Below are 15728 nucleotides of genomic sequence, written 5' to 3'. Positions count from 1 at the left end.
ATCCACACGCTGCTGTATTTTATCTCTGCATGCCGGATGACGTGCGTGACTTATCCGCCACCAACTAGGGTTCAAGCCGCAATGTTTTAGTGCAGTAGTGCCCAACCATTTTTCGTCTGAGGGCCACACTAGACTTGGTATAAATTTCGCGGGCTGGAACCAGGTAGCTTTGCCAGAAAGAAATGCAAACGCTGTGAGGGGGCACGTGTGAGCATTACTACTGTGAGTAGGGCACATATCTGGGCATAACTACTGTGAGTAGGGCACATATCTGGGCATAACTACTGTGAGTAGGGCACATATCTGGGCATAACTACTGTGAGTAGAGCACATATCAGGGTATAACTACTGTGAGGGGGCACGAGTGAGCATTACTACTGAGGGGGCACATATCTGGGCATAACTACTGTGAGGAGGGCACATATCTGGGCATAACTACTGTGAGGAGGGCACATATCTGGGCATAACTACTGTGAGGAGGGCACATATCTGGGCATAACTACTGTGAGGAGGGCACATATCTGGGCATAACTACTGTGAGGAGGGCACATATCTGGGCATAACTACTGTGAGGGGGCTTGTGTGAGCATTACGTCTGTGAAGAGGGCACATATCTTCGCATGACTACTGTGAGGGGGCATGTGATGTATACATGTATGTAGTGCAGTATGTGATGATCACACACTGCACTACATACATTACACACGTATACATCACATACTGCGCTGTCACCTTCTTCTGCAGGTCTACCTTGATGTCTGGTCTTTAGGCTTCAGTCAGATCCTCCACCGCCATGCTTGTGCCGTGTGCCCGACACCACCAGGAGCTGGCCCCTCCTCCTTTCATCTCCTGCCGGCTTCTCCTACAGCAGGGTGCTCTATCGCTCCAGTGCCCGCCCAATCTTAACAATCCGGGGCGTAGCTAGAAATGACTGGGCCCCCCCTCCCGGATCTCCCACCCCCACATACCTTTCGGACCTCGCACCCCTTCCAGAGCTCCCACCCAAACACCCCTCCAGGACCTCCCACCCCAACATCCCCAGAGCCCTCCATAGATCCCCCTTCAGTGTCGTCCACAGTCTCCCCCCCCCCCCTTCAGTGTCGTCCACAGACATCCCCCCCCCCTTCAGTGTCGTCCACAGACATCCCCCCCCCCTTCAGTGTCGTCCACAGACATCCCCCCCCTTCAGTGTCGTCCACAGACATCCTCCCCCCCCCCCCCTTCAGTGTCGTCCACAGACATCCTCCCCCCCCTTCAGTGTCGTCCACAGACATCCTCCCCCCCCTTCAGTGTCGTCCACAGACATCCTCCCCCCCCCTTCAGTGTCGTCCACAGACATCCTCCCCCCCCTTCAGTGTCGTCCACAGACATCCTCCCCCCCCTTCAGTGTCGTCCACAGACATCCTCCCCCCCTTCAGTGTCGTCCACAGACATCCTCCCCCCCTTCAGTGTCGTCCACAGACATCCTCCCCCCCTTCAGTGTCGTCCACAGACATCCTCCCCCCCTTCAGTGTCGTCCACAGACATCCTCCCCCCCTTCAGTGTCGTCCACAGACATCCTCCCCCCCTTCAGTGTCGTCCACAGACATCCTCCCCCCCTTCAGTGTCGTCCACAGACATCCTCCCCCCCCTTCAGTGTCGTCCACAGACATCCTCCCCCCCCTTCAGTGTCGTCCACAGACATCCTCCCCCCCCTTCAGTGTCGTCCACAGACATCCTCCCCCCCCTTCAGTGTCGTCCACAGACATCCCTTCCCCCCCCTTCAGTGTCGTCCACAGACATCCCCTCGCCCCCTTCAGTGTCGTCCACAGACATCCCCTCGCCCCCTTCAGTGTCGTCCACAGACATCCCCTCGCCCCCTTCAGTGTCGTCCACAGACATCCCCTCGCCCCCTTCAGTGTCGTCCACAGACATCCCCTCGCCCCCTTCAGTGTCGTCCACAGACATCCCCTCGCCCCCTTCAGTGTCGTCCACAGACATCCCCTCGCCCCCTTCAGTGTCGTCCACAGACATCCCCTCGCCCCCTTCAGTGTCGTCCACAGACATCCCCTCGCCCCCTTCAGTGTCGTCCACAGACATCCCCTCGCCCCCTTCAGTGTCGTCCACAGACATCCCCTCGCCCCCTTCAGTGTCGTCCACAGACATCCCCTCGCCCCCTTCAGTGTCGTCCACAGACATCCCCTCGCCCCCTTCAGTGTCGTCCACAGACATCCCCTCGCCCCCTTCAGTGTCGTCCACAGACATCCCCTCGCCCCCTTCAGTGTCGTCCACAGACATCCCCTCGCCCCCTTCCTGGCCTCTGCCAGTGCGCCTGTGCAAGAGTACGGCAGCGCTTCTCTTCAATTTCAGAGGCAAGTGCAGTGAATAAATTAGCTAGGAGGCGGGCTGGGCGGGGAGATTGCAGGCGCAGGCAGCATCGCTTTTCTGCCTGTGCCGTTCGCAGCGCGGGCCGCATGACACGGCTTCGTGGGCCGCATTTGGCCCACGGGCCGTAGGTTGGGCGTTACTGTTTTAGTGCACTTTCTGCCTGAAAAACATCAATTTTGCAACAATACCAAATATTTCAGGCATGTGTACATGCCTAATTTTTCTGGCCTCTGGTGCTGCACTGTGGCTGCAAAACCAAAACCAAAAAAAGGCACATACATGAGTCAAATCCCCGTGATCGTTACCTTTTTGTGGTGAAGGGGCTTGCGTATCACAATGAAGCGACCGCCTCTTTGAATGTTTTGGCAATGGCAATGTTGGCACACCCAGATGATAAGGTTGTTGCTTCATTGTGAACAGATCAAAAGCGATTGGCTGGAGAATTTTGCATAGAAAAAACATTAATTTTCTTTGTGATCATCTAAGGTGATCATTAAAGCTTACTAGGCCAACAATGGGCCCACACTGCAGAATCATTCTTTTCTGGGTCACTTAACTGTCACTGAACTACCTCAGCACGACAATAGGCTTTAAAAAAAAACATCGCCTGCAATCTCCCAAATGTGCGCACGAGCACAGTCATCACTACACCAAGATTGACGCATAGAGGAATAAAATTTATGTCATGAGTGTGTCAACTAAAATCTATTCCATACACGTCCCCTGATAGGGGACGTAACAGGGATTAAACTGATAGGAATAGTACTACTTAACATGCCACTCATATTGGGATTGCACAGTACATTGCAAGCCGTACGTGCAGTACCCCAAATTGGAAGTAAGAGGACCAACCAAGCATCTTTTTCCATCTCCCGGTTACTAAAATCTATTTCATACACCGGCCCCTGATGGGGGACAAAACAGAGAGTAAACTGTTAAGCACAGATTTTTTTTTTTTTATAAAAAAAGAGGACAGCCTCTGCGGAGCTGGGTATTTTTTGGCCGCGTTACTGAACGCTCATGCACAATGGCTGTAGGCTCATACATTCTTTTGTGGAGGTGACAAACCCAAGGCAACATCATCGACCTCATTCCATATGCGTTTTTTCTGGAGCGTGCCCTGCGAAGAGTGCTGGATCAGGCCGTAGATGAGCATGAAGAGGAAGAGTTGTGGTCGCCATCACCACCAGAAGCAGCCTTGACGTTGTCGATAGCTGGACCTGCGGCAACGCAGAGAGGAGACTGAAGAAGAGGAGTCAGAGGAGGAAGGTGGCTTTGAGGAGGTGGAAGACCAACCACAGCAGGCGTCCCAGGGGGCTTGTTATCACCTTTCGGGACCCTTGGTGTTGTACGTGGCTGGGTGGAGGAAGAGACCTTCAATGATGTCAGTGAGGACAAGGAACGGGACATGGCTAGCTTGGTATCCAACCTTGTGCAAATGGGGAGTTTGCGGTTGTGCAAAAGGACTGTTTGCGGTGCGTTAAACGGGGAGTTTGGTCTGTCACTGTGAAGCGGGCGTAACCCTTGCACTACCTGATACCTGATCGTATACACACACTGGATGTTTTAAAGCACGTTATTCCAAACAATTTAGACATGTTAGGTGATTTATGCCCTTTATGGATTAAAACCCGACTCTGCGTCAACTACGTAATTTTTCATGGGAGTTTTGCCATGGATCCTCCTCCGGCATGCCACAGTCCAGGTGTTAGTCCCCTTGAAACAACTTTTCCATCACTATTGTGGCCAGAAAGAGTCCCTGTGGGTTATATAATTTTTTTATTTTTTTTTTATTGCTACTGGAAGCGTTGCATAGTTTTTTTTTTTTTTTTTTATCCTGTGTATCAACAAATCAGATTTTTTTTTTTGTAACATCCTGCAGGATTTTTTTCATCCGGTCTTTTGCTGGAATCTGCAAAGGCTCCCCTCTAAGGGTACTTTCACACTTGCGGCAGAGGATTCCGGCAGGCAGTTCCACTGCCGGATCCGTAAATCCGAACGCAAACTGCCATTTGTCAGACTGATCTGGATGTGAATCCGTCTGACAAATGCATTGAAATACCGGATCCGTCTCTCCGGTGTCATCCGGAAAAACGGATCCAGTATTATTATTTTTTGTATTTTTAAAGGTCTGCGGAACACTTAATGCCGGATCCGGCACTAATACACTTCCATGTAAATGAATGCCGGATCTGGTGTAGCGTTACATTACCCTACTTCGTGAGATTTCCCTACCTCCTGACTTCCCGTCGCACGGCTAATGACGTGAGGAGGCGTTCCTGAGTTTTGACTATTTGCGCATGTGCAAACCGACAGTTTATGGGCCGTAATATTTCCCTACTGAGGCTCTCCTGCACATGCGCAGTGTCTCGGTGTAAAGCTGAACGCTGAGATTTTCCTTAAACTGACGGTTTGCGCATGCGCAGATCGTCAAAACTCAGGAACGCCTACTCACGTCATTAGCCGTGCGACGGGAAGTCAGGAGGTAGGGAAATCTCACGAGGTAGGGTAGTATAACGCTACACTGGCATCCCGGCAAGTGTTCAGGATTTTTGACCGGAGAGAAAACTGCAGCATGCTGCGGTATTTTCTCCATCCAAAAAAAGTAAGAGGGACTGAACTGAAGACATCCTGATGCATACTGAACGGAATGCTCTCCATTCAGAATGCATTATGATAAAAGTGATCAGTTTTTTTCCGGTATTAAGCCCCTAGGACGGAACTCAATACCGGAAAAGAAAAACGTTAGTGTGAAAGTACCCTAATGTAGATGTGAACAAGCCCTAAGTTGCATTTTAAAAAGTAAAAAAAAAAGTGTATGAAGGAGGCAGAATACTGGCAAAATGTTGCATATTTTAATATTTGTCTTTCTAGGTAGATTTCAGACAGATGCTTTGAACAAGTCTAAGAACCTGTGTAGCAAAAGCATTGGTGAAAAAATGAAGGTAAGCATTAAGTGCAGTTTTTTTTACTCTTGTTTGCATTAGTGAAAAAAAGCGAACCTGTAAATGGCTTATAATCCAATCTGGTTATTGTTGACCAATGTGTATATAATATTATTATATAACACTTAGGGTACTTTCACACTAGCATTATTCTTTTACGGTTTTGAAATCCGATAAAGGGTCTCAATACCGGAAAAAAACGCATCAGTTTTGTCCTAATGCACTCTGAATGGACAGCAATCTGTTCAGTATACATCAGGATGTCTTCAGTTCCATCCCTTGTACAGTATTCGACCGGACAAAATACCGATGCAACGGGTATTTTTTCAGGGCAGGATCCCGGAACAATACCACACTTGCCGGATCCGGCATTAATTTCCATAGAGATGTATTAATGCTGGATCCGGTTTTCTGGTCTGCGCATGCGCCGGGATATAGGAGGAGCTAGTTTTGCTTTTGATCTTTGTAAAAGTTATTCCGGATGAGACGGATTCGGTATATAACCGGATCCGGAACAAAAAGCTTTCAGTTTTGTATACAGTTTGCCTTCCAGATTCCAACAACACTAGTGTGAAAGTACCCTAACTAATATAACCTTTGTTGACATTCTGCACCATTTTCTATATTTCATAAGGTACATGGAGTCTTTTGTGCTGTCCACACGGAGATCCTGTCCATAAAATGGCTGCTGATGGAGGGTCATGTGACCAGGCAAATCACCTCCACTCAGACACACTGCACCTGCATTAAACTCCAAACAGAACAAGTACAGATGGCAGGTGCAGTGTATCTGAAGGGAGAAGATATCACGTGGAGGTGATTTGCCTGGTCACATGACCCTCCATCAGCAGCCATTTTATGGACAGGACCTCTGTGTGGACAGTACAAAATACTCAATGTACCTTATGAAATATATAAAATAGTGCAGAATTTCAACAAAGGCTATATTAGTAAGTTCCATATAATATTATATACACATTGGTCAACAATAACCAGAAAGTGGCCAACCCCTTTTAACCATTTATTTGTCCCACAAGGGGACTATAATAGACTTTTGATTGCTTCTAAAATACTTTGCAAATTTGCACTATTCCTGTAGTGCCATGTATTTTATTGTCAGTGCTATACTGACATTCAACAGCAGCCTGCTTCATTTTCCATTGTTTAAACCATTTATCTATCCAGAGAAGATAAATACTTTTCTATGTTACTAATGACTCTAAACCTTCTAATGTCACCTACAAAAATATTAAAGGGGTTATCCTGGAAAAGATAATGATGACTTATCCTCGGGATAGGTTATCATTATCACAGCAAGGGCCAAATCCTGGCATCCCCGCCAATCAGCTGTTTCAGCTAGGCCCTGTGCTCACCAAAGCTCTGATCAGCCACAATGTAGGCTTCTGACAGCTTTCCAAGGACAGCGCCCCACATCGTACAGTGGCAGTGCTTGATATTGCAACTCAGCCCCATTTACTTGAATAGGGCTCAGCTGCAACTAGGCCATGTGACTGATGTACAGTGATGTCACTGGCCTTGGAAGAGGCTGCAGCGCTCAAGGCCTCTTCTGACAGCTGATCGGCAGGGGTCCAGGGTGTCGTACCACCACAGATCTGATAACCTATCCTGGAAATAAGTCATAAATATCTTTAAAAAAGAATAAGACCTAGGACAGACCCTTGAGGTAAAGCAAATGAAACTGGGTAAAGATATTATGCTGTTATCCATCAAAACTGCAGTTTTCAGCAGCACCAGCTGACAATCTAATGCGCATGGTGAGTTCTTGACTCTAAGGATACTTTCATACTCGCGTTTTGTGCAGATCCGTCCAGATAATACAACTGTCTGCATCGGTTCAGAACGGATCAGTTTGTATTATCTTTAACATAGCAAAGACGTTGACTTGCATTGTGTGCCAGGATGGATCCATTTGGCTCAGTTTCATCAGACTGACATCAAAACGCTCCAAGCAGAATGGAGACTGAACTGATACATTCTGAGCGGATCCTTTTCCATTCAGAATGCAAACTGATCCGTTTTGGGCCACTTGTGAGAGCCCTGAACGGATCTCGCAAACGGAAAGCCAAAACACAAGTGTGAAAGTAGACTAAGGGTTGTTTCACACGAGCGGATGCCGTGCGTGATATCCGCTGCGTGAATGACAGCCAAATCCCGCTGCGGACATCAGAGACACGGGGCATTAACATGATTGATAATGCTCCATGCCTCTCTGTGATCTTTTTACTACAAAATCACAGTGACAACTTTATCTCATTAGTGATTTTGTAGTAAAAAGATCACAGAGAGGCACGGAGCATTATCAATCAATTTCAATGTCTCTTGTTCTCCCGAAAGCAGCTTAGACATGGTATTGGCTGTCCTTGAAGAGACCAGCCCTGTATGGAGACTCCCTGATTGTTTTCACATGGAACATTGCCAATAAGGCAATGTGCAAAGAGGTATGTCACAAGGAAAGAGAATCGTCTCGCTGGCGCCAACTTGTGGAAGTCGCTCCCTATGAGTCAAAATCTTACTTTTTAACTAAGCAGGGGTTAGCACCTTGAAACAGCTATATACACATGGATATTTGGCTTAGCAATATACAATTGTCATATCTCAGGCTTAGTTAAAAAAACGCAATTAGACTTACCGGTAATTCCGTTTCCTTGAATCCACCATGACGGCCCACATTGAGATTGACCCTTGACCTCTGTAGGGGCAGGAACACATAGAGAGTTTAAGAACCCCCCACCCCTCCACCTCCTCAGTGCTTTACAATTACCCGAAAAGGTGGAACAAAAGTAAAAGGATATTAATTCATACCCTTAAACTCCTATTTATCCTAAAGTACGTATATATGAAAAGATATATTCGTAAGTATATATCTCCTTTTTTTTTTGGAAAATTTTTTATTTAATTTTTTTGGGAAGGGGAATAGTATGGGCCGTCATGGTGGATTCAAGGAAACGGAATTACCGGTAAGTCTAATTGCGGTTTTTCCATTTCATCCACCATGACGGCCCACATTGAGACATAACAGATAGCTAAAAGGGTGGGGATAACGCCTGTAAAACCTTCCGGCCGAAAAGAGTTTCATTCGAATCCGGAAGATTAAGACGGTAATGTTTTACGAAGGTATTGGAGCTTGACCAGGTTGCAGCCTTGCAAATCTGGTCCAGCGAGACTCCTCCTTTCTCAGCCCAAGAGGAGGCAGTGGCCCTAGTAGAGTGGGCCTTAACATTATCAGGACTGGGTATATTCTGGGACCTGTAACAACATTCAATGGTGGATCTGATCCATCTGGCTATGGAAGACCTAGCTAGTTTCTTTCCCTTATTTTTCCCCGAAAACTGAACAAGGAGATTGCCATCAACCCTAAAATCCCTGGTAGAATCCAGGTACTGGATCACTGTATCCCTGACATCTAAGGGATGTAAATTAACGCTGGACCCTGAAGATTCAGATCTGGGGATGGAAGGTAGAAAGATCTCCTGTTCCCGATGAAAGGGGGAGACTACTTTAGGGAGAAAACCTGGATCGAGAGTTAAACGGATGTGGTCTTTGGTGATCTGGAGGTAGGGTTCCCTACAAGAAAGGGCCTGGATCTCTCCAATACGTCTGGCTGAGGTGATAGCAATTAAAAAGGCAGTTTTTAGGGAAAGGTGTTTTAAAGAGATTTCTGATAACGGTACAAAGGGAGGTTTTGTTAGGCCTTCTAGGACAATGTTAAGGTCCCAAGTAGGAGCCCTGGATTTCAGAGAGGGTCTCAATCTTGAAACCGCTCTAAAGAACCTCCTGATCCATCTGTGGCTAGCTAGGCTGCAGTCATAAAAAGAGCTGAGAGCAGACACTTGGACTTTCAGGGTACTAGGTCTTAGACCCAATTCCAAGCCGCACTGCAGAAAGTCCAAGATCCTATTGATGGGAGGGGATGAGGTGTCTGGGCGCTCCACTCCTAACCAGGAACAGTATCTCTTCCAGATCTTTAGGTAGATGGCAGACGTCACCTTTTTCCTACTGGCCCTTAGGGTAAATATCACTTTTTCTGAAAGACCCCTGTTTCTTAATGTCTCGCTCTCAGGATCCAGACTGACAGTTTGAATATCCCTGGGTCTGGATGAAGTAGAGGGCCCTGGACTAGAACATCCCTCTGGAAAGGGATTTCCCATGGATCCTCCAGTGATAGCTGTTTTAGAGTGGAGAACCAACTCCTCTTTGGCCACGAAGGGGCTATTAGGATCAGAGTAGTTGGTTCCCCTAGGAGTTTCTGGATGACCCGGGGAAGAAGAGGTATTGGGGGGAAGGCGTAGGCCAGGTTCCACTTCCAGTGTATCGATAGGGCATCGATTGCCCAGGGTCTGTCCTCCCGGTTTAGGGAGCAGAAGCATTCCACCTGCGCATTTTTTCTTGAGGCGAACAAGTCTACCTCCGGATGGCCCCATCTTTCCGAGATTTTCCGGAAGATGTCCCTGTTCAGAGACCATTCTCCTGGATCTATCGTCCTCCTGCTCAGGTATCGTATTTTCGCAGCCCCTTAGGTGGATGGCGGAGAGAGATAAGACGTTCTCTTCTGCCCAGGAGAAGATTCTTCTTGCTAACGCACCCAGAGGCTGTGACCTTGTCCCTCCTTGATGTCGCAGATAGGCAACCGTAGTGGTGTTGTCGGACATTACTCTTAGGTGTTGTCCTTTTAAAAGACTCTCTCCCCTTGATAACGCCTCCAGGACTGCATACAGCTCTCTGTAGTTTGAGGATTTGACTCGTATCTCGGCTGGCCAGGAGCCCTGTAGAAGATGATCTCCAATCTTTGCACCCCAGCCTCCAAGGCTTGTGTCCGTGATAACCTGAACGGCCGGATGGTTCTGCCACTGTAGGCCTCCAAGCAGTCTTCCTCTTTCTCTCCACCAGTCTAGGTCTGTCTTTACGGCCTGCGGGATCCGGAAAGTCTTGTCCAGACTTATCTGCTTCCCGTCCCAGATGCCTAGGATCCAACTCTGGATCACCCTTGTGTGGCCTTGGCACCAGGCAACCGAAGGGATGCAGGCTGTTAGGCTTCCCAGGAGACTCATGGCCTTCCGGATGGAGCAGCAGCGAGACCTCTGGAATGCTCGGATCTTTTCTGTCAGAGTCGTGGCCTTGTCCTGAGGGAGGAAAGTTCTCAACAGGGATGAGTCCAGTTCCACACCCAGGAACCTTATCCTCCTGGATGGGATTAGGGTGGATTTCTTTAAGTTTATGATCCAGCCGAGATTTTTTAAGAATTCCGAGAATCTTTGCGTTGCTCGGAGGTTCTCGGACTCTGTATTGCCCAGGATCAGGAAGTCGTCGAGATATGGGATGATTGTGACTCCCTCTTGACGAAGATAGGCCACCATCTCCACTACGACCTTTGTGAAGACCCTGGGGGCCGAGGAGATACCGAAGGGAAGGGCCACGTATTGAAAGTGATGGATTGATCCGTCTTGACCCTTTATAGCAAATCTTAGATACTTCTGAGAGAGATGATGAATGGGGACGTGGTAGTAGGCGTCCTTTAGATCGATCGATGACATGAACGCCCCCTTCTGGATCAGGGGAATTGTGGATGGGATTGTTTCCATCCTGAACCTCCTGTATAGAATGGACTTGTTTAGGGGTTTTAGGTTTATAATGGTGCGAAAGGATTGGTCTGGTTTTTTTATTAAAAAAAAGGCTGGAATAAAACCCTCTCCTTTCCTCTGGGATAGGGACCCTCTGAATCACCCCTAGGTCCAAAAGGTCTTGGACGCCCTGCCAGATTTTTGGAAGTTCTGACCTGCGCTGGGGTGAGATGCAGAATCTTCTTGGGGGGACTGATACAAATTCTATCTTGTAGCCCTGAGAGATGACATTTAGAACCCAGGGATTTGAAGTTACCTGTTTCCAGGAAGATAGAAAACCCATCAGTCGCCCCCCTACTCTGGCGTCACTGCTGTTTGTTTGGTCTATTTTGGGGATTGAGGATGAAGTCTCTTCCTCTCCCTCCTTTGGGATAGCTCCATCGGCAAGTTTTCCCTTTCCCCCTGTAGGATCTCTGCTGAGGCTGGAATTGACGAAAGGATTTCCTTTTAGAATCCTTCTTCTCTGGGAACCCCTTTTTCTTGTCTGCCGCCCCCTCTAGGATCTTATCCAGAGTGGGACCGAAGACAAATTCCCCCGAGAAGGGGATGGAGCAAAGTTTGGCCTTGGAAGCCTTGTCCCCGGACCAGGCCTTCATCCATAACTCTCGCCGGGCTGCATTAGAAAGAGCCGCATCCTTGGCTGAGAAACGGATCGACTCTGCAGAGGCATCGGCCAAAAAAGCTGTGGCGGAGCGTAGGAGAGGGAGCGAGTCTCTGATCTCTTCTCTTGGGGTTTTATTTTTCAGGTGTGTGTCCAACTCCCCTAGCCATATATACATTGCTCTAGCAACAGAAGTAGCAGCGATATTAGTCTTGAGCCCAAACATGGCTGACTCCCAGGATCTTTTTAGGAGCCCATCCGCCTTTCTATCCATGGGATCGCTCAACTGTGAGGAGTCTTCAAAGGGTAGGGCGGTCTTCTTTACTACCTTAGCCACCTGTAGATCCACTTTAGGGGTCTGATTGTAAAGTTTGCACTCAGTCGGATCGAAGCAGAGCCTGTTCCTGAATTCTTTAGGAACACCTAACCTCTGGTCAGACCCGGAGAATTCTTCCATTATCATCTCCTTTATATTTTCATTAATGGGAAAAACTATAGTGGATTTAGATCTAAGGCCCCCAAACATTTCGTCTTGTACCGTACGGGGTTTAGGGGTATCCTCGATACCCATAGTGGATCTAACTGCTCTCAGCAGCTCCTCCATTTCATCAGCGGAGAAGAAATATTTCTTATCCTCGTCCGGAATTTCCCCGTCAGACAAGGGTTCCTCATTAGGAAATTGTCTGGATGAGGTGGAAGCCACTTCTATATCCTCGCCCTCAGAAGAGGAGATAGCGGACAATTTGCATTTCTTGGAGGGGGTGGGAGTACTAGCTGGGGCTGTCAGGGTGGCTAAAGAGGACTTAATTTCGTCCGCAATAAAAGATTTCATTTCAGACAGTATATCTGGTTGTTCTTCTTTCCAAATTTCCGATGTGCAAGACTTGCACAACCTTTTTTTGTAGTTCTCAGGGAGACGCTTAGAGCAAGCGCAGCATTTTAAGAGTTTGGTTTTTGGTTTCGACTCCTTGCTGCCCTGGAGTGAGGAAGCAACCAGATATGCCACAATTAGAATTTCAAAGACAATAGACTGAAATATCTACCCCCCAGAAGGGGACTCACGGTACTGGCAGCCAAGGGATCAGGGCCTTCCTGGCGGGGAGCAGGTGTCTCAGACATCGCTGTGCAGCAGGCAAGAGCTGGAGGGAACCGCGGTCTACTTCCTTTTCAAATTTCCCGGCGTCTGACGTCATCAAGCCGCGCCTCTAGTGACGGCAAGAGCCGGCGCCGCACGAGCCTATGAGAGGATGTGTGCGGCGTCCGGCCTGCCTCCTGAGCGCTCCATGCGCCGCACCTGCTCCCCCAGCCGGTCACAAGCGCACAGCATGTTCGGACGAAGAATGACACACACCGCGCGCCCGCGAATCCGGCACCCCCGACTGCTTCCCTAGGGAGGGAAGGAAGTACGAGAGGTATGGGGGAGGACCACAGGCCTCAGCATAGGCCAAGACGAGGGTCCTCGATGCTCCAAGCTGGCCAGCCTTAGCCCATGCCGCGGGAGGCCAGCTGGAGAACCTGCAAAGGAAAAATAACGAAGTAATCCTCCTTGAGGAGGATCCTCTCCACGTGTTGGCCCCTGTAGGGGCAGGAAAGCACTGAGGAGGTGGAGGGGTGGGGGGTTCTTAAACTCTCTGTGTTCCTGCCCCTACAGAGGTCAAGAATCAATCTCAATGTGGGCCGTCATGGTGGATGAAATGGAAAAGTTGGATTTTGACTTAGGGCACCACTTCCATAGGGTGACACTGGCTAACTTATCTTGTGAGATAACCTCTTTGCATATTGTTTGGAGCATTGCCAATAAATCTTCATATCATGTAGCACTTCCAGTGAGTCTCCATACAGGGCTGGTCTTTTCATGGACAGATAATACCATGCCTAAGTGGCATCCAAGGCATCACACCCAGCCAGTGGCCAGTATTTTACTAGTACTGATGAGGGGCAAGCACCCGAAAACGCTGTCAAGGATGGATATTAGGCTTGGCAATGTTCCTTTGTCATATTCCAAGGTTTAGTTAATTAATCTGATTGTAACTCATAGGGAGCCACTTCCACAAGGTGGCACTAGCAAGAAGGCTGTTTCTTTGTGAGATAAATCTTTGCATAACATCTCCCTCCCGAGAGGTAAGCCTTCAGCAAAAGTGTATAGCAGTGGCTTTCACCACTCTCCTCGTTCAAAACACATACACACTTGGCCAAGCCAGAGCATACATGCTTGTTCGATGACTGATGTTTTACCTTTCTTTAAAGTATGTGAACCGTTGTCCATCACATGGCAAGTAATGAAGGCAGGAACTACATGCTATGATTGTAAAGACCATGATGCTAATTTTTGTTTTTTCTTCATTGACTTTGCAGAAAAAGGAACCTGTTGGTGACACTGATGTTCTTCCAGACAATATATGTAATGTGGAGGAAGTAACAGCAGATATACTAAATGTAAGTTTGCCTTTAAAAGGGTTGTCCGTGTTATGGAAAAATGTGGCCAAAGGCAGAGACTGTAGTAATATTACAAAAGTTGACTTGGATGCCCACCACTTCCGGAGCTGCTGTTTCTCGGCCTCCCTCTGTTCTTTATTTATCTGGTTGCAGTGCTCACGTGCAAGTATATACATGTGACGCTGCAGCCAGTCCTTGGCCTCAGTGGTCTTCTATCTACCACTGTGGACAATGAATGGCTGCAGCGGTCACATCGGCTGCAGCGGTCACATCAGCTTCAGCCAGGTAGCCAAAGACTGGGTTTCAAATTACCGTGTTTTTCACCCTATAAGACAAAAATAAGAAAACATATTTTTCATCAGACTTAAGATCAGACCCCAATGTTGATCAGACAAAAAAAATAATAATCATCTGACCACCGCCGCTCTGGAGATCCAGCACTATTCCTGCTGTGCTGTGACCAGAAGTCGCACAGTGTGAAGTCACAGCACAGAGTGCAGAGCCTGCAGGGGAAGACCAGGAAGTGGTGAGTACAGAGACAGCACAAGGTCCGACTGTACTAATGGGCGCTTCCATGGAAGTGCTCTTTAGTATTTGCCTCATAAGACGCACTGACATTTTGCCCTCACTTTTGGGGGGAAAAGTCCATCTTTTATTGGGAAAAATACAGTAGCTCTTCTTCAGAAAGAAAGACCTTTCTTTCTCCAGTGCCACCTCTAGCAAGTCAGTGTCAGCCCATTAAAAACTTTGAAACTTGACTTGTAACCCAAGTCAAATTTCAAGGGAAATTTTCATGTGGACATTTATGGCATATCCACAGGATATGCCATAAATGTCCATTAGGTGTGAGTCCCACCTCTGTGACCCAAACCGGTCTTGGGAACAAGGCCCATCTTGTGGTGCTAGGAAAGGTGCCCATGCTTGCATGGCTCTCTTGATTCAGTTCTGTGGGACTTCTGAAAATAGCCCAGTAAGTGCACACTATTTTCAGAAGTCCAGTGGAAGTGCATGAAGAGAGCCCTGCAAGCATGGACACCTCCCATTCCTTGCAGCACAAGACAGATGCTGTGATCAAAAGTGGTTATTCAGATGGAGGTGGATCCCTTTGACTGCACCCGTCCACTCGTGGCAAAATAGCCAGGTGACAGTTAGTTGGTATGTAAACTATTGCATTTTAAGGGTCCATTCCCACGTCCGCATCCGTTCTGCAATTTTGCGGAACGGGTGCGGACCCATTCATTTTCAATGGAGCCGGAAAAGATCCGGACAGCACACAGTGTACTGTCCGCATCCGCACTTCCGTTCCGCAAAAAAATAGAACATGTCCTATTCTTGTCTGCAGACACGGACAAGAAAAGGCATTTCTATTAAAGTACCTGGCATGTGCAGCCCACCGGTGTCCGTGTTTTGCGGATCTGCAATTTGCAGACAGCAAAACACTTGTGGACATTTTGAATGTAGGTGTAAGCTATTGATTGATGTCCGCTCGGGGGAGTAATAAATAAAGCAAACCAGGAAATGGCAAAAAAAAATTAAGTCTAATTTTTATGTTAAACATTTAAAAGTATTTTGTGATGTTAGAAATTTTCCCTGTCATCTTATAAAAAAAAAAAAAAAAAATCCTAACATCCTGCTACTTTCACACTGGCCACTAAGCCTAATAATAAGCACCACTTCTTGATCTGTACAGATCACTTTTCTGCAGTCCTCTCCTTATTGTTACAGGCAGGTTTACAATGA

At 47.8% G+C, this 15728-nt stretch overlaps 1 protein-coding gene across 3 annotated transcripts in view; it reads left to right on the top strand.

The window, feature by feature from the left end:
* The window catches only part of SARS1 (seryl-tRNA synthetase 1), a 178614-nt gene that overhangs the window by 33580 nt on the left and 129306 nt on the right, over positions 1-15728 (top strand). For all 3 annotated transcript variants that reach the window (XM_044288249.1, XM_044288248.1, XM_044288250.1), the window contains exons 2-3: positions 5242-5312; positions 13908-13988. In XM_044288249.1, the coding sequence (XP_044144184.1) occupies positions 5242-5312; positions 13908-13988 (152 nt within the window). The remainder of the gene's footprint in view (positions 1-5241; positions 5313-13907; positions 13989-15728) is intronic.

Source organism: Bufo gargarizans, chromosome 3 (genome assembly GCF_014858855.1).
Source record: "Bufo gargarizans isolate SCDJY-AF-19 chromosome 3, ASM1485885v1, whole genome shotgun sequence".
NCBI lineage: Eukaryota > Metazoa > Chordata > Amphibia > Anura > Bufonidae > Bufo > Bufo gargarizans.
The sequence above is the reverse complement of the archived record's forward strand: the minus strand, read 5'-3'. Positions and strand labels throughout refer to the sequence as shown.